We start from the raw sequence: 24807 nt of genomic DNA, 5'->3' as shown, positions 1-24807 counted from the left end.
ATCAGGTATTATTGATTATAATATATGTCTTCTTTATATACAGCATAGATGTTCTCATTGCTTAGCAGTGGAATGAATTTAAGCTAAAAGGTTTATTTCCAAATGAAAACACAGGTGTTTGCAAACCAGAGTTTCTGCTGCAGCTCTGAGGATTCACTTGAGTTTGTTCAACAGAGTAAACTTTGACCAGGATAGAAGAGGCCACTGTTATACCTCTCATTCTGTTGTTACATTAAAGCATTTTCTGCCCCCTGGTGGCATGGTGTAGTTTTACAGCTTCTCCTGTTGGCCTAGTGTTTTTTTCAGCTGGCCAAAGCTAATCCCATTGATACAAATATTTAGTGAGATGCATTCTTTCCCTGAATGCACTGTTCCAGCACTATTTATACCTATATTCCATTATCATTCACAAGTTGAGATATCCAAGAGTGAAACTGACATGGAGAAGATCCAGAAAGTTTGAATTCCAACTGGAAACATCAGCCATTCTTAGCAAGTCTGATTTTGGAATCTAACATGGCCTCTTGGTAGCTCTCAGCCAGAACATTGGTGCCTTTCCATTAATAAAATATTAAGAATCACAACTATCGACGCAAGCTGATTAAAAAAGCAGAAGAAAACTTTACCTCCTTGAAAAATTAAATACAACAAATGTTGGAAGTTTTATTGAATCTTCATTAAAAACAAAGAAATTCTTTCATTTGTCTTATGAATATGTAATGTGTATGTTTCACTTCACTTTAATCATTTGATGAATTTCAGGGAGGCTGGCAGCCTCCTTTTGTCTAAAACACAACATGCTGACAGGATACTCTTGAAATACACGCCATTGAAAAAACAGAGCACTTAAAAGGGAAAAACGACATGTTCATTTGCATAACTTTGAATAGTTGCATCACATGTGTCTCTACATAACCCTTCTACACTGATTTTAAAATTTCTGCAGGTAGTGTCATTCATAAATAGACACGGAGCCACGGATCATTGCAGTTTATACGAGGAGTTTCTGCCTATATGACTTCATTCAGCATGTCGGCAGCCCCTTCGATGGCTTGGGCCACTACTGACACGTGGTAGTGCACTTTTTCCCAGTCGCTGGCCAAATGTGATGAATTAGCTTGAGCAAAGGCATCTGCTATCCCTGGGAAGGTCGGCTTGCCAGAACTGCTTGAAGCCCAGATCACATGCCTGTGGAATATTGAAACAAGGAGCGCAAAATCCCAAAGAAGTGGGACGTTAATGAAACATTGCATCTCCTGAAAACAATGTTTGATGAGAAATGAGAAGTAAAAAAGATATCAGTACCACCCTTCTGAACCACCTTTGCTACCGATCATATGCAGCATTTATGAAATACACTTGCTAGAGAAACGGTTAGACGTTTAATTTGCACCACCCACATGCTAATTTAATGCAAGGTACCGTGCAAATGAAACCTTTTTTTGCCTTACCTGAATCCATATTCATGTGGAAAGGCCAGAGGGTTCAAGAAGGCTCGGTCCATCAACATGAGCTGATCATTGATTTTTCTGACCTTTAGCGGGCTGAAAAAAAAAAAGAGACGGCGAGCGATGCAGACTGAAATTGTTTTGGCATCATACTAACTGCATCTGCATGCGAGCATGCCCCTACGTTTCATTTGCCAGGTCTGAGCTCTGGATGACTTTCTCCAGCTGTTCTGCTGCTTTGCGGAAGTTGGCCACAGCTTGACTGAGAGGCTCTGAAATGAAGCACAAATCACTTCAGCACTTTCTGGCTTTCTTATGAACTGAATGCCAAATTTAGGATGTGATCCATATTTCCTACGCAGCACAAAATGAATGACCTGGTATTGACACCAATGTGGAAATTTGACAGAGGAGGAGAAAACTAAATATTCCTGCAGGTTATTTCCCTCTTTTCTATTTTACTTACTTACCCATTGAGATATCTTTAGCTTCAAGGTCTTTTTGGTATATGGTCACTGCTGTATTCAGGTAAGCCTCCAGACTCTCAGCGTAGTCCTTGCAGTTAAAAGGCAACAACAGACTGTCAGCCAATCGGATGAGGATGTTTCCTGCAGTCCTGCCAACAGCCTGGTGAGCGACAAATCCTACAAGAGGAGCAGGTTTGGGATTTGAACAAAGGAGGAGACGTAATAGCTTTTCTCATTTATTGAACCTGACAGTAGAATTAATGGAATGATCATCTTCACCGTCATGAAAAACAGTATGAATGCAATAATTCTGCATTACAGTGAAAGACATTGCAACACTCACCAGGATCAATGAACCTCGATGCATAATCGAAAGTGTCGTATGCTGTGTGGTAGGCAGGGTAAATCCGAGCGTTTGTTTTACTCTGTACAAGGAAGAACAAGAGCTGAAATATGCAGGTGACAGACAAGAATGAGGCTGTAGTATTTTGTAAATATTACATTTTACTGGAATCAAAACCTCATCCCTGCCACTTATGCTATTATGTTATGTTTTCTCTTTGTGTTCTTACTTTGCAAATGGTGTTGCTTGTTCAGGGATTTGGTTTCATGAAAAATTATTCTAATCACTAGTACATGTAGGTCTAGAGGTGTTTTAAGTTTACAAACAGTTCTACTGATAAGAATTTCACAGAGAGTCTGTGTTGGGAGATTAAAATTAGGGTGATGGCAAAGAGGCCTTTCAACCCCCAGGACCTCCAGGACCTGGAGTTTTTCACCAAAGGCAGATCATCCAAACACCAGTGGAAATATGTAAGAAGTCAGCAATTATAAGAGAATCTGATTGCTATGGTTCCAATTGAGATTTTTCCATTGATTACTGTGACGAGTATAAGCAGTTTTCAATATGCCATTGTTTACGTAATGTAATTAAAAGCAGTAAAAATATGTATTTACTCCTTTCAAATTGTTTTGTCTTGCGACAGGCAAATTTCCATTTTCCAAGTCAGAAAACAATCAGTTGCACATATGTTACTTATGAAGATACTTTTTTCATTATGTGTTGTTTTCACATTTTTGTTTTAAATTGGTAATTTATTGACATTTGGATTTTTCTCGCAGTTTTGTCCCAACATTTATCCATCTGTCTGCTGCCCCTCTGCATCCAGCAGAGGCCTTTCTCACTGTAAAACTCAAAATCCTCATTCCCCTTGAAATAATGTACAAAGAAAACATTTTTTCTTACCTTGTCATATGTGTAAGACATATCTATGGAAGCAATTCCCAGGTAATGGACAAAGGCAGCATAATCACTCCCTGCTCCAGTCAAATATCCCACCCTGTTGGAAGAAGAAGAAGAAGAAGCAGCTTTCACTTAATACATGTTATTGGAATTTTTGGAAAATAACTTCTGACTTTGCCTCTTCCACTTGCAGCCAGATTTTTGTGAGACGCATTGGGTTTTCACCCCACTGGAACTTATGGAGGGTTTAGAAAGAAAGTGGACACATTTCTATGTCTGAATATAATTCAGGTCTGTACCTTGGAATGAGTCCGTGGGTCGGGCTGGTTCTGTTAGCGTAACGGATCCAGTTGTCATACACAGATGTGGACGCAAATCCCGGAGCATCGACCTGAAGAGAAGATATACTTCATAATCAAACATTCCTAAATATGAGTGCAAATTAGTTTTATCCAAATCTGAGTACTTTTAATAAACACCTGAAAAGATATGATTTGAAAAGCTGACCTGTTTTGCAGCTCTGAAGATGACACTTTGCAATGATGGCATTGCCGAAGCTCCTAGTGTGGCATTTGCTGCACAAACAAATGTACAGGACTGAACAAGACTGGTATTTCACTGTAACTCCAATTCACAGCAAGATTCCTTTAAGAACTTCAAAATTTTTTTTAAATCCTTCAGGTGTTGGTGCACTAAATGCACCAACACCTGTATGTGAGTGTGTAATTATGAAAGACTATATGCAAGCAATTATGCCACTAATTTTGTTCTGTTATCATATTGTCAAACTGTTTAATTTAAAAAGTACAACTTCTTACCAAAAACAGAAATGTCCACGTTTATGTAACCAACAGTACGCTCACTGAGTTTGGTGAAGTATTCCTGCACAAAAAAATAAATAAATACATACGACTTCTCTTTATCTCATTGAACATAAATGCAATTAGTAACGCAAAATTATATTCCTTACTTTAAAATATACCACAAGACAAAAAGTAAGTGCTCATTTGTCTCATTCAAGTACTTTTTGTTACTCCATTGAGAAAGTGGAGACCGTATCTATTTGTGAATGAATTCATTTTTCTTGCTGTACTCATTTTTGGGACGGACTTTACCTCTGTGTACTCAGCAGACCCAATAAGACCAAACTCTTCAGCTCCCCAGCTGCCAAAGATAATGGACCTCCTTGGTCTCCATTTTCCTGTCACAAAGAGGCTCCGAAATTATAGTCACCAATCAAAACCGGTAGACAACCATTTCTCTTCTCTGCTACATAATTCTTCTCACCCTGTTTGACCATTCTGCCCAGCACTCTGGTAATCTCCAGCATGACCGCCGTTCCGCTGCTTGGGTCGATGGCGCCATGTACCCAGCTGTCCCTGTGATTCCCATAGATCACATACCTGTCTGTGGACATACGTGCAAAACGGTTACAAAGAAAATACGCATGAGAACATCAGACAGAAGTCTGCCTGTCTCACCTGGCTCAACACTTCCTCTGATAACTCCCATCACATTGGAGGAGTCTACAATCTTTCCTGCATTATGGATGTCCAGTTTTACATCACTGTAAAATAGATACAGATTGATGTTAACAGTCGACTCAACGCTCAAATCATTAACGGGTTTCTTGAGTGTAAATTAAGGTTTCACAGCACTTTAAGCTTTATTGGTAGATTGGGAGAATTGTTTTCATTTAATTTAAGTGTATGTGCTGTTCATATTCAGTCCAATCATCCAAGAGACACTTTAGTTGCAAGTGGAGCCAGTGATAAACTCTTCTTTCCACTCCAATCATTTCCCGATATCTTTATTTTTTTTTCTGCTTCATACTTTGGTTTCAATCTCCTTATCTTAATGCAGTTGCTTACAGGAGTAAGCATCACATTATTAGACTGCAATCATACCCATTATTATGTGTTATGCACAAGATAAATTCATTCATAATTTATTTGATCAAAAATAATTTGATTTTTTTTGTTTTTGTAGTGACTTGCTAATCATTTCAGTATCTTGTGAAATGCTGACAACCTGTCGTTGAAGGGAGATGAAGGTTTAAACCCTGGACCACCCAAGTTGTAGACACATTTGAATCCTCCCTGCCAGTCCTGTGGAGCTGCCTCTCCTGCCAATGCACTGAACCAAAATAAAAATAAATAATGATGTTATTATGACTCTGTTTGAGCCCCAACTAGTCCACAAGCGAATTTCCACAGACCAAATGAGTGTGCTTGCATCCTCGAATCCAATTGGTTGTGTTGGAATGGGAGGGATCCCAGTAATGTCTTCAGGTGAGATTCTATAGGTGTTCTCTGGAGATAAAAAAAAAGTCATTATTGAGAGTACATATGAGAGCTGCAGATTTTTATGTTGTGGCAGAGTTTCTTTGACGTTAAGACAAAACCAAGTCTTCCTTTTTTAACAAAACCACTTATTACCTTTGGCAGCCAAATACGGTGTGAGCATATCTCCAAAGTCTCTGTTATAGCTGCCTCTTTCCACACCAGTGGGTGGCAGGTACCAGGAGTGTGGGTACGTCTCATTGGTGTCCGACATGAGGCCATCATTCATGTCCAGAGGGTCCGTGTACACCAGCAACCCAACAACACCGTAGGCTGCTGCATTGATAGCCTGCATCAAAAACACCACAACATCTGGTGAGTAACTGAATTTTGTTCAAATTATCTGCATACTTAGATTCGGAGAAGTCACTGTTTGACTAAGTAAATAAATAAATAAATAAATAAATAAATAAATAAATTCCACTAACAAGTAAAACTGACCTTTTGTCCTCTCCCCGCTCCACCATATCTGGTGATTGCGATGGTTCCTCTTAGGTCAATGGTCTTGTTCAGATGTTGAAAGTCACTTGGTTTTCCCTGATTGGCAAAAACCAGTTTCCCCTAAAGCCATAAAAAAATAAATCAGCCAAATAGTTTTGCAGCAATGCTCTAATTACTGTGAGTCATTACAGATAATCACTTGACGGTCCAATCTCCCTATCTTTATAATGAATTGTAACTAGAGATTTAAAAGATCTTTTTGGCCTTGAAGATGCTTATCTGCTGCAAAATGGACGTCTGTGGTCCCAATAAAACAACAACTGTAACACAATATGACCAGCAAACTGTAAATAATTAAGCAACATCTGCCATTTTTTTCTCTTTGCTCTCCTCAAATTGTGCTCAGGTTGCTGTTGTGGTTGATTTTATCCATCTTGGTACATAACCAATGAACCAAGTATGTACATTTGCAGATTTTTTTCTCTGGGAATATAAAAATTATGTATTTTATAATTAAACAATCACATCAGTGAATGTGCTTTTGAGAATCTTCTGCCTGAATAGTCCAAAACATAAAAGGCATAAAAAATATAACCAACCATTACTAAATTGAGGGGGAAAAGGGCTTTCAGGCATTAATCTTATTTCATATTTTTTATTAAAAGGACAATCTAAATAACCAGCAGTTGTCAGTGATTTTATGATTCAGTGACAGATGCCGCTTTTATCCACAGTCCTTATCTAGTTTATGATAAGAGCGATGATAAAAGAAGTCAAAGGATGAACGTAAAACCTTATAAACTAATAAAAAGAAATCAGTTTTTGAGTAATTAAAAAAAAATCCTTCTTGTATTTTTTTCAACATTTAGCTGATAATTGCAGTGTAAAGACATGCTCTGCTCTGATAATATTCTTAAAAAGATATACTGATATGAAGTCAGAAAATGTTAGACGTCTTCACGGTTTTGACAGGTTAGATTTTAATCCGTTTCCAGTCAAAGTTAAAAACATCATGTGAGTTTTACTAGTTGGCTAAGTTACTTTTACAGTGATTATTTCACTATAAATGTGAATATGTGGCTTCTTGTCTGGTCATTATCTCCAGAGTAGTTTTAATCAGCATTGTTTACTTGGAATTGTTTCTTTTTTACTTGCAGGGATAATTCTTAATTCGATTTGGGATGAAAATAATAAATAAATGCTTTTAATTTACAGTAATTATTACACATTGCATTAATCTTCAGGTATTTTTACCTTTGCTTGTCCTGCAGGAGAGTATGCAGCAAACGGCTGAACCACCTGAGGATCATTCTGATCAGCAGTGTAGTTCACTTCCCTTTCTCTCACAGTAAATAGCACAGAATCCGAGTTTTCTGAAATAAACACATTACAATCATCTGTACTGTGAAACTCATTGCAAAGTAGCAAATAAAAACTAAATCACAAGCCAGACAAGAGAAATGTTCACAGAGGATGGACACTGTGTCACTGTTTCACTCACCAACAGTGACTTTGTTGGGGTTTTTAGGGTCAGGAAATGAAAGGTAGACCTTATATTCCTGTCTCCAGGCTTCATCCAGACCAGTTTCTGGATCTTGCCACCTTTTTAGCACATACTTCACCGTCTCCTCGTCGCCAGGTGATGTGGCCATATGAGGCACTTTTGTCAATTCCCTGCACAGAAACATGTGGATAAGGAAAGTCTGATTTGATCAAATTTGTCTTAAAAAGCCAGGCACATGTGATAATATCTTGACTGACCCCCAAGCGTGCCAATTTTTTTTTTCTTTCCAATTTGGACTGCAGAGCTTCTTTCAGCTTTAATGTTTATTGTTTGCAGTGTAATGCCTTTTGTCATGGCATATAAAACAAATGACATAATTCAAAGAATTAAAGAATCATATTACCTAAGGTTCTCCTGAAGTTGAAGCGTCTCCACCTCAGACAAGAACTGCTGGATGAGGGCCTCGTCCACATCCTTCGCCACATCATTCACCCAGGATGGTGCAGAGTTCTTTTGGATACCAAAGTGACCGATTAGGATACCAATAGTCAGTGCGACAGCCCCACACAGAGTCCCAATCAGTGCCTCCTTTAACATCTTTCACAGTTTAAGTCCTCTTTGGATCTACTAGACAAGTTCACAAAGTGATGGTTTTTTGGCTCTGAGCACAGCTGATAAATCCAGTTTTATTACCCCTTATATCTCAGTACAACAGGCGTGTTGCTGCTTGTGCCGCCTTTCATAAGGCACAGTCATTGTAAAGTTTACTCATTAATGTTTGCCAATTGGATGGACTTTATCCCTTCTCTTGTGATTGGATGATTGCACGGCAGGGCAGTGAACATCCTTTCCATCCACAAAAAAAAATTGACCTGTTTTTGTGTAATTATTTGATTCCTATTCTATTACTATTACATCAGTTTCATGCAAAAATCATAAAATCATCTCTTGATAACATTCAAAAAGGAAAAGATCAAAAATAAATGTTGCTAAAATTCTCCAAAAATTAAAGAATGAAACGAGTTTCTTCTTTTTAACAAGAGTAAATATTTGATTGGATAAGCTGATAAAACTGCTAAATACACCAGTGAAACACCTGTGAATTTTATGATGAAACTTGCTCATTTTCATCCAATAAAATGAAGAACTGAAAAACAAAACTTACCTTGAGTCAAATAGATAAACCCAATAAATGCTACGAATGATGTGCTTTTGATCTTTTTCTGGGTTCAGTCAGTACATTCTGATAACTAATGGGGAAACGCGGATTGACGTAACACCGGCAAGAGAAACAATGAGAAAATAAAAATAAATAAATAAATAACACTTCAATGTTTTTCAAGTTTTTTTTTTGTTCAAAATTCTCCTGAACTTCATTTATCCTTTGTTTACGTAACAGGAGTTATATTTCTTGCTATTTACTCCTACATTATAGGGGAAAATTAGCCCAATCCCAAAACAGCTGGCCTTAAAATTTGAGCAAATTTTCTGCAAGACAGATGGACATCAATTTACAAGAAGAGCTCCACATCCAAAAACCACTGTCAGCACTAAAATTTTAGAATAATATTAATAATAAAATTTTTAAATAAAAATAAAAACACAGTTTACCTTGTAACACCTGAAATAATCTTTCTGGTAAACCCCTTTAATGGTGTCCCGGCCATCAATTCACATCTATTGAATTGATATCTACTGATAAATATATAAATAGATATTTATCTTCCATAGAAAGACTTTTCCATGCATCTAATAAGTGCCTAAACTTCATGTTTAAGAGACAGATTACCCTCCTGAAGTGAGCAGTAGCTTTACAGTACACAACTTTTAGCATAACTTAAACTTTGGAATTACTCATGAATTCAGTCACTTCGAGATAAATGCGGGCAGGGAAAAAAAAAAGCAAAAATAACTTGATGGTTTTGAGAAAAATCACAGAAAAAATAGTTAGTAAAGAGTGGTAAAGAGAATCCGATAAAGGTGTGGAACTGTTTATCAAAGCCGGACTGTTACAGTGTGACACACGGCGGAAGTAAACAAAAAAAGCATTCTCGTTAACGGATCGCATGAAAATATGATGCATCTTTAATTAAACAACAATGTCTTCAGTTGAGTGTTTGAGGCAGTTCGTAAACGAGCGATTGACGGCCGCGGCTCAGGAGATCTTATGCGTGTTTGAAAAAACTATCTCCGACTACGAAGAAGAGATCAGCCGTCAGCGCAGGCTGCTCACCATCGCCTGGAAACCTGAAGTTAAGTTGCACAAAACAGGTTTGTATTGAAATGCAATAGGGCGTGGCTGCAGCAAATGAAAGATTGTAACGTATAAATTACGATTAATTTGCAGAAATGTCGGGGTTCATGCCGATATGTGGTACCTTATAAACTCCTTTAACATTTAGTCTTCAGCTTTAGTCTTTATGTAGAATTGGGGAATGTGTAGTCTATTAACACGTTAAAAATCTTTGTCAATAAGCCTTGAGGAAGCAACAAGGCTGGTGGCAGAAAACTAATTTTATGCATTGCACTAACCCGGTGAAACATGTTGCTGGCAGCATCATGCTGTGGGGTTGCTTTTCTTTAGCAACAAGTTCTTAAAAACTGGAACGAAAGTGGGGGAACCATTCTTTGAAGAAGAAATGTGATCAGGGAAAATTGTCCTAAATGATTATGTTCGACAAAGATTGGTGGAATCAAAGTTCAAATTTGGAGAAAAATGAATGCACTGAATAAAAATGAATAGAATAGAAATAAATCTTGTGATATATCAGAAGCTTAGAGATATTCAAGCAAATACATTTTCCCCCCCAATCACCTGTTTTGTATTCATTTTCTATCCAGAGCTTTCACAAGATTTCATTAACGTGGAGGACATTCCAACGGAGCTGCAGGTCAAGACAAGACAGGACAGGAAGTCTATATTGAAAAAAGAAGGCAGAGAGCAGATTCCAGAGAGCCATGAAGAAATGCTCACCAGTCCCGAGGAAGGAGAAGTTGAGCTGAAAGAGGAAGTTGAAACTCTTTTTCCAAGTATTACCTGTGATGAAGGTGACAATGTCGTCTTGTCAAATCCTGTGGATGAGGAGTCCACAGACACAGTATCTGTTCAAGGAGTAACAGAACACAATACTGATGATCAGCTTGTCTCTAGATATTCTCAAGATGTGAGCAAAGGCCAGGATGAAGGAAATCATAGTGGTTCTGTAATAACCAGACGCATGGGGACAAGACTGCAGAGGAGACATCACAGAATCGGTGAACCCAGTCCCATCACGTTCAAGTCTCCTATTTACACTCACAAGGGGAAAATATGCGAGTTTGTGTGTGAGTACTGTGGTAAGGCGTTTCCGTACAGATCCAAGCTGATGCGGCACCAGATCATCCACACGGGCGTGAAGCCGTACTGCTGCCACACCTGTGGTAAACGATTCAACCAGACGTCGATCCTGAAGGTCCACCAGCGGATCCACACGGGCGAGAGGCCGTTCTCCTGTGACGTCTGCGGGAAGCGCTTCAACCAGAAGTCCATCCTGAACGTTCATAAGAAGATCCACTCAGTCGAGAGGCCGTATTGCTGCGATTTCTGCGGCCGAAGGTTCAAGCAGAAATCAAAACTGGAATCTCATGTCATATGGCACTCAGGTGAAATTCCTTGTCCTAAAGTTTAAATGGAGATTGTAATGTCACGTGGGATTCTTGTTTTATATCTTTCATATTTTAAACACTTAGAAGTAGTCATGGGTCACCCTGCTCTCTGGATCATATCCAAGACTTTTGTCTTATAAAATGCTTCCTCAGAAACATGAACTTGAGCAACTTGGATTGACTGCTCCTTTCTTTTTGCAAATCGTTCATAAAATTATTGTCTCTATCAGTGGTCTGTAATAGATTGATTTGCAGGGATTTTGACTATAGCTAATTGATAAATTGTGATCTGATGCAACCTCTTTGGCTTCAATTTGAACCACTTTAAGAGTTAAGCTCAAGGATTCAGAAATGTACAAATCAAAGAAACTTCATTTGTAGAGCACTTTTTGTACAAATGCGTGTAGCAAAGTTATTTGTATGGACTAAAAGCAAACATGCATAAAAATCACGGCAATTATGCAACAATTATAAGGGAATTATAAGAAATAAAATGACTAAATACATCAAACTATTATAGAGGATAATGAGCTGAAGAACTAAGAGTGAAATACTAAAACTTTCAACAGAGTGCAAAGAAATACGTAAATGAATGAAAATATGCTTGGTACATTTAAAATAATGGTACAGATACAGTATAGTCAAATCTATAAAGTTTCCATTTTTAAATGCAAATTATATCTTAATTACCTTCATTTTTTATTTTTTCCCCTTTTCTTTCAGACATACCACAGCCGCTTTTCTTTAAGGAGGAAAACTTTCTTTCTGACCAGCAGCTCTTTGACCATGACCGTCACTCTGCGTTGGAGTTGGGGTTTCCAAAAGTCAAAGAGGAACAGGAAGACTTCTGCTTGGCCCAGAAGGAGCAGCTTGTGTTGAAGCAGGAGACGGACACGTTCATGATCACTGTTCCTCATGATGAAGGTCACGATCACCTTCATGTGGCCCAAACTCTCAACAGGAACTCGGCAGAGGCAGAGTCGGTCGAGATCATATCGGATGACAATGGTGCGAAACAACCGGAGAAGACGCATCCCAGAATCTGCAACGCCTACAATCCTATCCTGTTCAAAACTTCATGCAACTCTTTTGTCGATAGGAAGTGTGAGTACAAATGCAATACGTGTGGGAAAGTGTTTCAGTTTAAGTCCAGACTGATAAGACACTTCCGCATCCACACGGGCGTGAGGCCGTTCTGCTGTCACATCTGCGGCAAGAGGTTCAACCAGAAATCCATCCTGCAGGTCCATCAGCGGATCCACACGGGCGAGAGGCCTTTTTCCTGCGACATCTGCGGGAAACGCTTCAACCAGAAATCCATACTGAACGTTCACAAGAGGATCCACACGGGCGAGAGGCCGTTTTCCTGCCAAGTGTGCGGCAAGAGGTTCAACCAGAAGTCCATACTGGACGGCCACGTCAGGACGCACACGGGCGAGAGGCCGTATTCCTGCAAGACGTGCGGCAAAAGTTTCAAAAGTCAGTCCAGCCTGCTGGTTCACATGAAGATGCACACGGACAAGAATTCCTACTCCTGTGACATGTGGGAGAGAGTTCAGCCTTAAACACACACACACAGGTCAGCACGTATAGCTTTAGCAAACCTGGAGGGAGCATTTTGATATCAAGTAAATAAGTAAAAATATATATATAAGTAGATAACTTTGCATGTTGTAGAAATCTTCCATGTTGGTAGTAGAGCAGACGTTCGTTGTGAGCATGCATGTTCAGGGCATTTGCTGCCTTCTCTCTGATTTTTTATTTATATTTTTGCTTGATAATCTGTGTAGGCCTGAATCTTAAGTTCTTAAATATTGCAAAAAGATATTATGTTACCACATTAGCATTGCTTGCAGTTTTCAGTCTGCTGCAAAGAAAGACTTGCTGCTTCTGCGAAGTAGATACATAATTGCTACCCTGATGATATAAAATACTGCTTCTTAGTTCCAACTAAACTCAACGTTGTACGCTTTAGACAGAAATAGACTGAGATGTGGTTGCCGTGGTTACTATTATCATAGGTAAGTGCGCTTATTGTCTTGCTATTTGTGTGTGCATTTTATTGTGTGTAAGCTATATTTATACGGCATATATGCATATTATTCTTGTATAAAATAAGTATATTAAGGGAGGACGTGGTACAACGTCACAGTGCTGTTATGTCTGATTTGGGCCTGGTATCTAACCTCAAACCGGTTCTTCATGTCTTTGACCTTTTAGCACCTTTTTGGAACTAATTGAACAGTAGTGAAACATTCTTATCTCTCGTTTTGGGTGAGGAGATCTAGCCTTTCTGCAAATCCGTCTTCAAATGGAGATGTATCCCGTGACAATAAGATAAACAATGTATCCAGCGCTTTCCACATTTGATTTTTTTTTTCCAATAGGAATGAACTGGGACCAAGTGCTTGTCTAACAAAAGAGTAGGTTTAGTGTAAATATCTTTCAAGGTTTCCCTGCTTGTATGAGTGGATGTTTTCCTTGATGTATATGTTCGTTTACTTTTTTTTTCAGCATCTTGTTTCAAATCCTTTTTTTATTTAGAAGGCACAAAATACACAAACTGACATTATGTCTTGTTTGTGATAAGATTTTGTTCTCAAAACATGCATAAAATCATAACAATATGATATTTGTAAGGACCTTTTTTTTATTGTTTTATAAGCAGGACACCTTTGTTTGTGACATTCGATTCATGAGGGAAAGTGGAATTACTAATGTGGCATTCCTGAGTTAAGGCAGCTTACATGAATAGTGCGTCATGCAGCTTTGGATGTGTCTTATAAAGGTGTACGGACCTTGTGTCAAACAGACTGACGTGTCAAACAGCCGTGTGTTTGTTGAACTAATGAAGGAGGTGGGACTTTTGTAAAGTGTTTAAGTGTAAGTTTTGTAAATGTAAGAAGAACAAAGAAGATGAAACATTTATAGTTCAAAAGTTTCAAAGTCGAATAAAGGAAACTTACTGTGGTTATCTGTGTCTAGAAAAACTGACATAATTTTATGTCTGATCAAATTTCTTTTCATATAAACTTCATGTTTATTCAAATGTGGAAGTCTTGATGAGATGTTTTTTTTTAAATATGTAGATTCAGTATTTGCACCAGCAAATGTTTATTTTAATTATTTTGTTTGCAGCTTTGGGTGCAGTTCTGCATTTGAGTTTCATTTGTCATGCGTTGTCATTCAGATAATTTTTTAAATGATAGCTTACTATCATTAGATGTTACTACAAAGCAAATGGACTAAAGTGTCTGAATAAAACTTGAGGATGATTTGATTTGATTTTTTCTTCTCTATCATGTACCTTATAACTCATAATTATTGTCTTTACTGATTTACTCTCATCCCTGTACTATTTCACTTAGGCACAATGCCCAGCAACAATTGGCTAAAAATTGCTGCTACAGCAATGTTACACTGGTAAATTTGTTGAACAGCACTTTGGTGCAACTCATGTTTTTAAAGTGCTTTATGAATAAATTGACATTTACTGCACGTTACTCTGAATGCATCATCTGGACAATGACAGATAGTGGGAGCACTAGCAGTTTTTCAGGAAGCTGCCAGGAATCTAAATACAGAGCAATCTGAGAAGAAACCCTGTTGACCCTGACCTAGTTAGATTTTCAAGACTGATCAAATTCAGACTTACAGCATCTTACTGTGTTTCTACAACATAGTCAGAGACTCCAGGGAGCTGAATAAAACATGAGGCATATAGCTCAAAGTTCAGTAGAGGTGCTGTCAGGATCCTGAAACATTTAGAGCTCAGCCTTGCCCAAGAACAGAACATTATTTAAAGATAATGTAGGCTGGGTTTCAAACAAACATGAACTACACATCAAATTTATCTGCATTTTTGTCAGTGTTTGCATCATAGGCTCAGAAAGTGCATATCTTCCTCAAAAACCTTTTTTTTTTTAAAAAAGGGAAACACATTAGATACAAGTTCTTGTTTGTCAAATAACTTGACACGATAATAATGTTTCCTACATAAACCTCTACTACTATAATCTACTATAATCAGTTATACCCAAGGTAATAAAGAAAAATATATATTACTGAAGAGCTACTTGCGTCATTAAAATTGTTTTTCAGTTAATCAGTTAGTGCTGAGAGACACTTCAACGATTACTTAGTTAGTTAAGCTGTCTTTTTAAAATAAAATCGTTTTATTTTAACTGTAAAATTTTTACCGTTAAAAAACAAACTTTCGGGGTGAACAAGAAAAATGCATGCAACCACTGTATTATAACTTCCATTCCTTAACGGCAGGTGGCGCTCCGAGCTCAAACATGTTTTTTTTTCCTGTATCACCTAAAGTCCAACGCGGAAGTAAACAGTAGACTCCGACCAAGTTGGATCAACCGTTCGGGTTGCGGATTATTTTCTTATGTGAAACGTATTTATGTCCGTTTTGACCATGTATCCAGTTCAAACTATGCGCAAGTTTGTCTGCGATCGCCTGACTGCGGCAGCTCAGGAGATCCTGGGAGCGTTTGAGAAGAGAGTAGAAGATTATGAAGCGGAGCTCGCTCGGCAGCGCAGGATGTTGGACATGGCGTTTTCCCCAGAGATAAAGTTACAGAGGGCAGGTTAGTCACCGGTTTCTTAACTAACGAGAGGAACTACGCTGTAAGAAATTCAGTGGCCATTAACCTGATGAGTGCTCGGTCTGTTTTCTTAGGTTGAATTTTGTGTGTGTTCGTTATCACAGGTTGCTCGTTAGACCCGTTTGACAGGTCTGACACGTCATGTGGTTTGGTAACCGTTTCAGAGAAACTTCTAGCTAATTATAAATATATTTAGTGTGGTGCCTCCTGATAAAGTGAAGAAATTTCGACATTAACATTAAATGACGCAATAACTAATTGTATATTAAATGCGGAAGTCAAGTGATGGGTGATGAATCCTCCTGCAATTATAGAGTAATGTTGCAGAGGATTTCCTGCGCACTTTATATCCCCAAACTCTGTTTTTAATGAAACTGGAAAGTTAATATTTTGTATGTATTATATATCGAATGAATAGCCAATAATTTAATTTTATTATTTTATCAATGACAATTAAATCTACCTTCAGGAATTTGGCGTGCGATGCAAACAATATTTAAATACCTGTTCGAGTAAAAAGAGGCCCTAAGTCAGCATGGGAAAAAAAAATCTACTTGCTTAGATTTTTTAATGGTATTTAATTTTTTTAGTTACTTTCGCATGTATACTGCCTTTCATAAGTACTTACATCCCTTGAAAGGACTGAGTACAAAGTAATAAGTGTAAAATAAAAGCAATGTGGTTCTCAATTCTGATTTAAATTTTTTAATTTGTGAGAATCCCATCAACATTTGTAGCACAGAGAAAGCAATATTTTTAAGTGTTTATTGTGGCCTTAATAGACTTGTCCCTCACCCTGCACCGTATATAATGATTTCTCAGAAATCTGGGTTTTAAATGTTGTTAATTAAAATCTGAAAAGTGCAGCATGCAATGAATTCAGCTCCTCTAAGTCAATACTTTGTACAACCACCTTTACTGCTGTTAGAGATACAGTTTTTCTCTTGTGTCATTTTCATCCATTGTTCTTTTTAAAATATCATTAGCTCAGTTAGGTGGATGGAGAACATATGGAAACGGCAAGAGTCATGTCACAGATTCTCCGTTAGATTTTAGTCGGGACTTTGACTGAGCCATTCAAACAAAATGGTGTCCTATAGTTTTGGTTAGCTAGGACTACCACTAAGCATTAAGAGCTCAAAGAAACACAACATTTTCCAACACAATTTTGTAAGAGGTTTTATGAAGTTTTATCTGGCCAACTGATTTTCATTCTTTGCTTAAAGGCAATTATTGTTGCTGTAATTAGCCTTCAGTATTTTACTGTATATTTTTCAAAGTATTAAACATTTACAGTTTTCCTTAATTTTTCTGTGTGATTTTTGTCTTTTTAGAGATGAAGGCTCTTCTAAATCAGCAGCAGCACGGCAATAATTACGACGTATCCAGATTTCTACCAGATACTGTGCAGATTAAAGATGAGCATGAAGAAATGAGCATCAGCCAAGAAAGACCGCAGCCATTGCAGCATCCACAACGGCTGCAGCCTTTGCAGCAACAAGGACGGCCGCAGCCATTGCAGCATCAGGGACGGCCGCAGTCTTTACAGCAACAAGGACGGCCGCAGCCTTTGCAGCAACAAGGACGGCCGCAGCGTTTGCAGCAACATGGACGGCCGCAGCCTTTGCAGCATCAAGAACTGCCGCAGCCTTTGCAGCAACTAGAACGGCCACAGCCTTTGCAGCAGCTAGAACGGCCGCAGCCTTTGCAGCAACTAGAACGGCCGCTGCCTTTGCAGCAACTAGAACGGCCGCTGCCTTTGCAGCAACTAGAACGGCCGCAGCCTTTGGAGCAACTAGAACGGCCTCAGACTTTGCAGCAACTAGAACGGCCGCAGCCTTTGCAGCAACTAGAACGGCCGCAGACTTTGCAGCAACTAGAACGGCCTCAGACTTTGCAGCAACTAGAACGGCCGCAGCCTTTGCAGCAACTAGAACGGCCGCAGCCTTTGCAGCAACTAGAACGGCCACAGACTTTGCAGCAACTAGAACGGCCGCAGCCTTTGCAGCAACTAGAACGGCCTCAGACTTTGCAGCAACTAGAACGGCCTCAGACTTTGCAGCAACTAGAACGGCCGCAGCCTTTGCAGCAACTAGAACGGCCGCAGCCTTTGCAGCAACTAGAACGGCCGCAGCCTTTGCAGCAACTAGAACGGCCGCAGCCTTTGCAGCAACTAGAACGGCCTCAGACTTTGCAGCAACTAGAACGGCCGCAGCCTTTGCAGCAACTAGAACGGCCTCAGACTTTGCAGCAACTAGAACGGCCTCAGACTTTGCAGCAACTAGAACGGCCTCAGACTTTGCAGCAACTAGAACGGCCGCAGCCTTTGCAGCAACTAGAACGGCCGCAGCCTTTGCAGCAACTAGAACGGCCGCAGCCTTTGCAGCAACTAGAACGGCCGCAGCCTTTGCAGCAACTAGAACGGCCTCAGACTTTGCAGCAACTAGAACAGCCGCAGCCTTTGCAGCAACTAGAACGGCCGCAGCCTATGCAGCAACTAGAACGGCCTCAGACTTTGCAGCAACTAGAACGGCCGCAGCCTTTGCAGCCACTAGAACGGCCGCAGCCTATGCAGCAACTAGAACGGCCGCAACCTTTGCAGCAACTAGAACGGCCTCAGACTTTGCAGCAACTAGAACGGCCTCAGACTTTGCAGCAACTAGAACGGCCTCAGACTTTGCAGCAACTAGAACGGCCTCAGACTTTGCAGCAACTAGAACGGCCGCAGCCTTTGCAGCAACTAGAACGGCCGCAGCCTTTGCAGCCACTAGAACGGCCGCAGCCTATGCAGCAACTAGAACGGCCGCAGCCTTTGCAGCAACTAGAACGGCCTCAGACTTTGCAGCAACTAGAACGGCCTCAGACTTTGCAGCAACTAGAACGGCCTCAGACTTTGCAGCAACTAGAACGGCCGCAGCCTTTGCAGCAACTAGAACGGCCGCAGCCTTTGCAGCCACTAGAACGGCCGCAGCCTATGCAGCAACTAGAACGGCCTCAGACTTTGCAGCAACTAGAACGGCCGCATCCTTTGCAGCAACTAGAACGGCCGCATCCTTTGCAGCAACTAGAACGGCTGCATCCTTTGCAACAACTAGAACGCCCGCAGCCTTTGCAGCAACTAGAACGCCCAGAGCCTTTGCAGCAACTAGAACGCCCAGAGCCTTTGCAGCAACTAGAACGCCCAGAGCCTTTGCAGCAACTAGAACGCCCGCAGCCTTTGCAGCAACTAGAACGCCCGCAGCCTTTGCGGCAACTAGAACGCCCGCAGCCTTTGCGGCAACTAGAACGCCCGCAGCCTTTGCGGCAACTAGAACGCCCACAGCCTTTGCGGCAACAAGAACGGCCGCAGCCTTTGCGGCAACAAGAACGACTGCAGCTTTCACAACTGCAAGAAGTCCCAGCCTCCACACCGACTCCACCTTCTTGTCCGAATACCACCAGTGGTCAGTCCCAGCCATTAGGTCCTGAAAAAGAGAGTGGAGCAAATGCAAATCTTGCGTCTAAGAGCTTAAACAGAGTTGTAGAGTCTGGATGGAAGGAAGGGACACCGTCGGTGAATGAGGAACATCTTTCTCAAACTTCAGGTGGAGCCGAAATCCAACATGACAATAGAGGGACATCACCAACTGGACACGCAGCGCCAACTTCAGCTGAGAGGAGCCCAGCATTAGCTACAAACTCAGAGGAAGCATTTGATGATGCATTTTTAGATGCAAATTATGAAGACATCTTGAATGAAATTGATGACAACACCTTTGCACTCTCCAGTATGAGTCCTGAACAATCATTAAATATGAGCTTTGATGATTTAAATGAAACATCAACCAGCATTACAGAACAGACACAGTTGGGGAAAGATCATGTTGGAAGCTCAGTGTTGATAGGCAGCACTGACCTAACACAAAACAGTAATACTGAGTTCACAACACCAGCTTCAAGCAATGGGGCCACACCAACAAGGATGTGTACAGGTTACAATAACAGCTCAACACCGGGAAGAAACTGTGAACTAGAAGCAAGTAAGATTCAAGATGAAAGTCACATTTTAACTCCAAGTGTTGAGCCAAGTCAACCTGAGGTGAATCAAGGTTGGAGGCCAGAGGCTTCCGTCTTGACTGTGCTAACACCAGTTGATGAATATCAAAATGAGACACGAGCCACAACTGAGATGGCAGAAGATCAAGGCAGTCGAGCGTTTAGTACAAGCAACCAAGATAAGAGCACATTAACCAAATCTGCTGAGCTGACACCAAGCGAGGAAATTCGAGAAGGAGGAGTAACATCAATGGAAAATGTTGATCAAACATCTCAGAATGAAAACTGTGATAAGAGTGCACCGTCAGCCAAAAGTACAGAGCAAACATCAAGCCAAGGTGGTATCAAAGAGGCTGTGACATCGACTGATAGAACAGAACACACCTCAAAGAAAAATCATAAACCAGAGAGGACACCTTTGCATGGAGGTACACATCCACCATCAAAAACAAAGTCAAAAGATGGGAGAACACTGACTTCAACAAGATCGCTCAAGAAACCCAGACAAGAAGGCGCAAGATCAACTACAGATACAACTCTCAGCGAGAAGACTGCCGCCAATCAACACACAGATTATAACATAAAACCTCAAGAGGAGGAAGAAACTTCCAACCTAATTTCAAAGTCTGCACAAAATGATGAACATGGCGGCAACAAAGCGTCTTCTACTGGAAATATTGAGATAACACAGAGTGACCACAGTCAGGAAACAGAGATAGTGCCAAGTAAAACATCAAGGGATAGGAAAAAGGTAGCCCCACATTTTAAATCCAAAGATAAATCAAGAAATCAAAACAAAGAAGCAACTAATGTTGGAAAATCTCACCATGAAGATGCACAAAGCATGGAAGCAACATCGACCAAGAGGCTAAGAGATGGTCAGGGTTCTGAGTCGCCGCAAAAAAGGATGAATAGAGACAAAGGTTCCACATCAACTAGAAGCAAAGAAGTCAAAAAGTATGACACACGCAGCAAAGAAAGCACAACATCAAATCAAGATCCCGACCCACCTCTGTCCAATACCGACGACAGCGAATCAAGCGAAGCAGAGGAGAAGGTGGAAAACCCCTACAAGTGCGACAGATGTGGCAAAGTTATGTCCAACTTCAAGAACTACAAATTCCACATGAAGACTCACACAGTCGCAAAGACTTACAAATGTGACACTTGTGGAAAAATGTTTAGAGAGAGCTGGGACCTGAACAAGCATTTGGTCATCCACTCCGCTGAGAAGCCTTACAAATGTGACGTCTGCGGAAACGGTTTCAACCGCCGCTACAACCTGGACCTGCACCTCCGGGTCCACACGGGGGAAAAGCCGTACATTTGCAACACGTGCGGAAAGACATTCAGCTCGTGTGTCAATATGAAGAAGCACATGAGGATTCACACGGGCGAGAAGCCCTACACGTGCAAAGAGTGTGGCAAAGAGTTCGCCGACTCTTCCGCCTTCAAAAACCACCTGCGGGTGCACACGGGGGAGAAGCCCTTCAAGTGTTCCTACTGCAAGAAGAAGTTCGCCACCAGGACGACTTTGAAGAGACATATCAGGACGCACACGGGCGAGAAACCGTACGAGTGCACGGTTTGCGGTCGAAACTTCGGCCACAGAACCGACCTGAAGGGCCACATGAGGATGCACACAGGCGAGAAGCCTTATAAATGTACTACTTGTGGAGAGGACTTCTCCACCTGGTCAAAACTGAACAAACACAAGCGGATCCACTCAGGTGAAGCACAAGACTCCACTGAATAACATGTTAAATGTATTGTAAGGTATCTAAAGAGCAAGTGAGGAAACTTGAGATAAGTCACTAGATGTCAAGAGGCTATAGCTTAGTTTTGAATTAAATTTATTCAACATTTCAGGTATAACATAAATTTTCTGCACACTCTGGAAAAAAACTGTCTAAACCTTGTTTCCATCTTCCTCCTTTCTTTTCCTTTCGGTATTTTTTCTTTTTTTTGTTCCTCTATTGTTTGCTTTTCATTTCCTTCTTGCCTTCCTTCCTTAATTCCTTTATTCTATGTCTGTCATTCATTCTATCCTTAATTTATTTGCTTCCTTTATTGTTTGAACTTTTCTTTCATGTGTTTTTCCTTCCTTTCATGAATGTTTACTTTGTTTTGTGTGCCTCTTATTTTTCTCCCTTCCTTTCCTCCCATCTTCCTCTCTTGTTCTACTCCTTATTTTCTTCATTTCTTACTATTTCCTATGTTTCCAGGCTCCATATTTAAACATTTAAAGCCTGCTGCCTGCCTGTAGAAAAATCTGCTGTTTGTTCATAATGAACTTGAATTTTAAATGTTGAAATTAACATAAGATTTTGAGAATTCTGAGAATTTAAGTTTAGAAATTTGTAAATTTTTACATGGAAAATGTTTAGAAATCCTGTAAAAATTGCAAACATCATCAGCTATGGTTTTTCTGAAAAATGTCACAGAATTCTTTGCCGCTGAAAACGCTTTTAGCTGAAAATGACAACAAAATGGAAGAAAAAAAGATTGTAATGGGTTGTTATTATCTCAGGTGCTGGTGTAATAATGGTTGTAATTTTTTTAAAAGATGTTTCCTTTAATTTTTGCCAGCTTGCTAAGGACTTAAGAACTATTCTACCGAGGCATGGACCATTATAATATTCTGACAGCAAAATAACGTATGATTAATGATTAAAGATGCTGAGGTAATAGGTATTTCTTAAGACATAAATTCAAATTCAAATATACTTCATTAATCCCAAAGGGAAATTAAATGTTGTTGTATGTCATTAGTTCAGATTGACTTGATGGTATAAGGACCTATACGCACAAGGTTCAAATAAAAATGCACATCATCATTTTGCATTTAAGGAACGTTTATTCCTTTTGCTGCGTAAATACTTTAACATATTGAGGTACATTAATTATCACATTTTAAATCCTAATTCCTGACTGCTCGCTCAAGAGAACATTATCATTTTTTTTTGCTGTTCTGCTCTTTTTATGGTAGAGCAACTAGATGTTCGTTAGTCAGATTACCTACTCTGGTACCTAGCATGAAGTCTGCTGCTTGACTGATTATCACCTTACTAATAGCGCAAGTTTCCACACCATGAATATGTTTCTCATGACTTGATATATTTCCAAACAGCCATATTTGTCTTTCATGTAAGTGATGGGAAGTTAGCATCAGCCCGCTGACACGTTCATAGAGTTGCATTATTCCATGCTCCATACAGCCTCTGGCACGCTCTCTATGACAGAACATGTTAATAATGTTTTGTTTTTTTAATATCTTAATTCTTTAAACTTTGGCATACTTTGATTGAAGCGACCAGGCCCATGCCTTATGCCTGGCTTTCCTCTGCACTCCTGGTGAGATCATGACATCAGTGGTTTTTCTTTTTGTTTTATTTAAAAAAACAACAACTTTAATAACGGTTCAGGGTTTCATTCTATCCCTGCTGACGTTGTGCACTTCGTTGTTAAAATCCAACCAGGAAAGTGAAAATGTGTTTTGTCATCCCAAAGGATTTTAATTTTGTGTGCTGCCTTTACTTGATTGTTGTTTTCTTTGCTGGTTTTTACGCATACCGTTTTATTTTTTAATAGCAGTTAAGATACAGCTTCATCACTGGCTGGTGACATGTTGCTATCTCAAAACCAATTCAGTTTCAATCATGTGACCATATTAAGCAATGAATTTTTTTTTTGTTTAACTTTCTTGTGTGTGACTTACCAAAGATCTCAGCTCTCTCTTTGTCATTTATTGTTGTGTGGAAAAGAATGTTTGAATAAACAACTGGAAACTAAGACACTTAATACAAGAGAAACAGTTTTGAAAATTGTAGCAGTCAGTTTTATTTTGTGTGCTTTTGAATTCCTGTGTGATATGTAAGAATACACAGAAATTATTGTCTTAGAAAGCTGTCTATTTTCAGATGTTGCTTTATTCAAGTTAGAATATTAAAATATTTTTGATAATCTATTTTCTAATTATTTTTTTGTAAACAAACAGTTCTTTAATCCTGCCCTGTATGCTCCAGTGTGGCTTTGTGTGAAAGCAACCTAAGTTCTCATGATATTATAAATTAATACCACTACTTATCCAGCAACATGATCAAACTTTAACGACCTGCTCTTTGTGGTTAGCTCTTTCTGTAGCAGCATTATTTATTTCTTTATATAGCCAAAATAGATCAAATGTTTTAACGAGGTGCATAATGCTAAGATCTGAGTTAACACACAAAGTGTTAACATCTTGGTACATTCGGTAACATATCCTTTTATGACTTTTTTGTACTGAGTCTGAAACGACCTTCATCATGCGGTCATTTTTTTCACACCTTTGGTAGAGTGAAAAAAAAAGAAATTAGTCAGTGTTCTTTTTTTAATGTGTTGTTGAAGTTTGAGGAAGTTGAGAGAAAAGCTAGCATATCGCATATCAGTACAGGAAGTTGAGAGCAAACTGGGTGACTGTTGTCACAGATAACATCAGATGTGGTTTAAGACCCTAACTTTAAAAAAAAAAAGTATATATATATATATCAACTTACTCTCACTTTATCAAGATAATCCTAACAATTTTTTGCTTGCATTATATGTAAGCATTCAATTGAATATAAATAAAGGTATTTATCTTTAAATGAGTTCTAATGTAATAAGTAAAATTAAATTAATTAAATATTTGATAAAATAATAGAGTGCAACAAAGCACACATCTGGAAACAGATATGCTCATTAAATGTGCTGCTCTCTGCAACACTTTTTTTAAGCAGAAGCCAACTGTAGAGCAGGATGCATCAGTCATGGACCCCTTCTGCCCTCGTGTGGTTCAATATTAATTTGCACCTTTTCTTTTTTGTACAATTAAAAAAAAAAAAAAAAGTACATTTGTTAGCAAGAGCAAACTTGATTTTGACAGTAAACAGCCTCTGAGAATCTGATTAAACCAATAGAGGCAAGTTGAAACCTCTAAAAAAGTTAAACACGAGTTGCTGGGGTGTTCTATTAAGTAAAAAAAAAAAATATTAATCCAAAAGCAAAATTAAATGTTGCTATGATGTATTTCACCTAGGCTTCTGTAA

The 24807-nt window shown here is 39.4% G+C and overlaps 2 protein-coding genes across 3 annotated transcripts; one reads left to right on the top strand and one right to left on the bottom strand.

The window, feature by feature from the left end:
* Positions 1–642: 642 nt before the first annotated feature.
* Positions 643–9478, bottom strand: naaladl1 (N-acetylated alpha-linked acidic dipeptidase like 1). 2 transcript variants are annotated; one of them, XM_081610813.1, is made up of 20 exons: positions 8611–9478; positions 7849–7955; positions 7443–7615; positions 7196–7314; positions 5942–6061; positions 5597–5789; positions 5377–5470; positions 5190–5294; positions 4640–4725; positions 4446–4565; positions 4274–4359; positions 3977–4040; positions 3666–3733; positions 3458–3549; positions 3162–3255; positions 2259–2340; positions 1919–2092; positions 1633–1720; positions 1452–1544; positions 644–1188 (listed from the first exon to the last, which is right to left on the bottom strand). In XM_081610813.1, exons 3-20 carry the CDS (start codon positions 7591–7593, stop codon positions 1011–1013), a joined length of 2007 nt encoding a protein of 668 aa, XP_081466939.1. In that variant the 5' UTR covers positions 7594–7615; positions 7849–7955; positions 8611–9478; the 3' UTR covers positions 644–1010. The 2 variants fall into 2 exon arrangements, with proteins under 2 accessions (XP_008416268.1, XP_081466939.1); XM_008418046.3 differs by lacking the exon at positions 8611–9478 and having other exon boundaries at positions 643–1188; positions 7849–8295.
* LOC103469959 (uncharacterized) lies at positions 9468–23706 on the top strand. Its single transcript, XM_081610814.1, has 5 exons — positions 9468–9716; positions 10287–11087; positions 11814–12569; positions 15023–15030; positions 21021–23706. Exons 1-5 carry the CDS (start codon positions 9545–9547, stop codon positions 21495–21497), a joined length of 2214 nt encoding a protein of 737 aa, XP_081466940.1. The 5' UTR covers positions 9468–9544; the 3' UTR covers positions 21498–23706.
* Positions 23707–24807: the final 1101 nt, after the last annotated feature.

This window comes from Poecilia reticulata, chromosome 9, assembly GCF_904066995.2.
Source record: "Poecilia reticulata chromosome 9, P_reticulata-male-v2, whole genome shotgun sequence".
Taxonomy (NCBI): Eukaryota; Metazoa; Chordata; class Actinopteri; order Cyprinodontiformes; family Poeciliidae; genus Poecilia; species Poecilia reticulata.
Note: the sequence above shows the minus strand (reverse complement) of the source record. Positions and strands in the feature narration are given on the sequence as shown.

Bases quoted from the DNA above. Each gene is read 5' to 3' on its own strand.
- naaladl1 (XM_008418046.3), bottom strand. From the start codon at position 8,042: ATGTTAAAGGAGGCACTGATTGGGACTCTGTGTGGGGCTGTCGCACTG. The intron at 7,315-7,442 runs GTGAGTGAAACA...TGTTTATTTCAG, and splicing joins CCCCAACAAAGTCACTGTTG to AAAACTCGGATTCTGTGCTA. The intron at 4,041-4,273 runs GTAAAGTCCGTC...TTTTTTGTGCAG, and splicing joins GGTCTGCTGAGTACACAGAG to GAATACTTCACCAAACTCAG.
- LOC103469959 (XM_081610814.1), top strand. From the start codon at position 9,545: ATGTCTTCAGTTGAGTGTTTGAGGCAGTTCGTAAACGAGCGATTGACG. The intron at 9,717-10,286 runs GTTTGTATTGAA...TTTTCTATCCAG, and splicing joins AGTTAAGTTGCACAAAACAG to AGCTTTCACAAGATTTCATT. The intron at 11,088-11,813 runs GTGAAATTCCTT...CTTTTCTTTCAG, and splicing joins TCATGTCATATGGCACTCAG to ACATACCACAGCCGCTTTTC.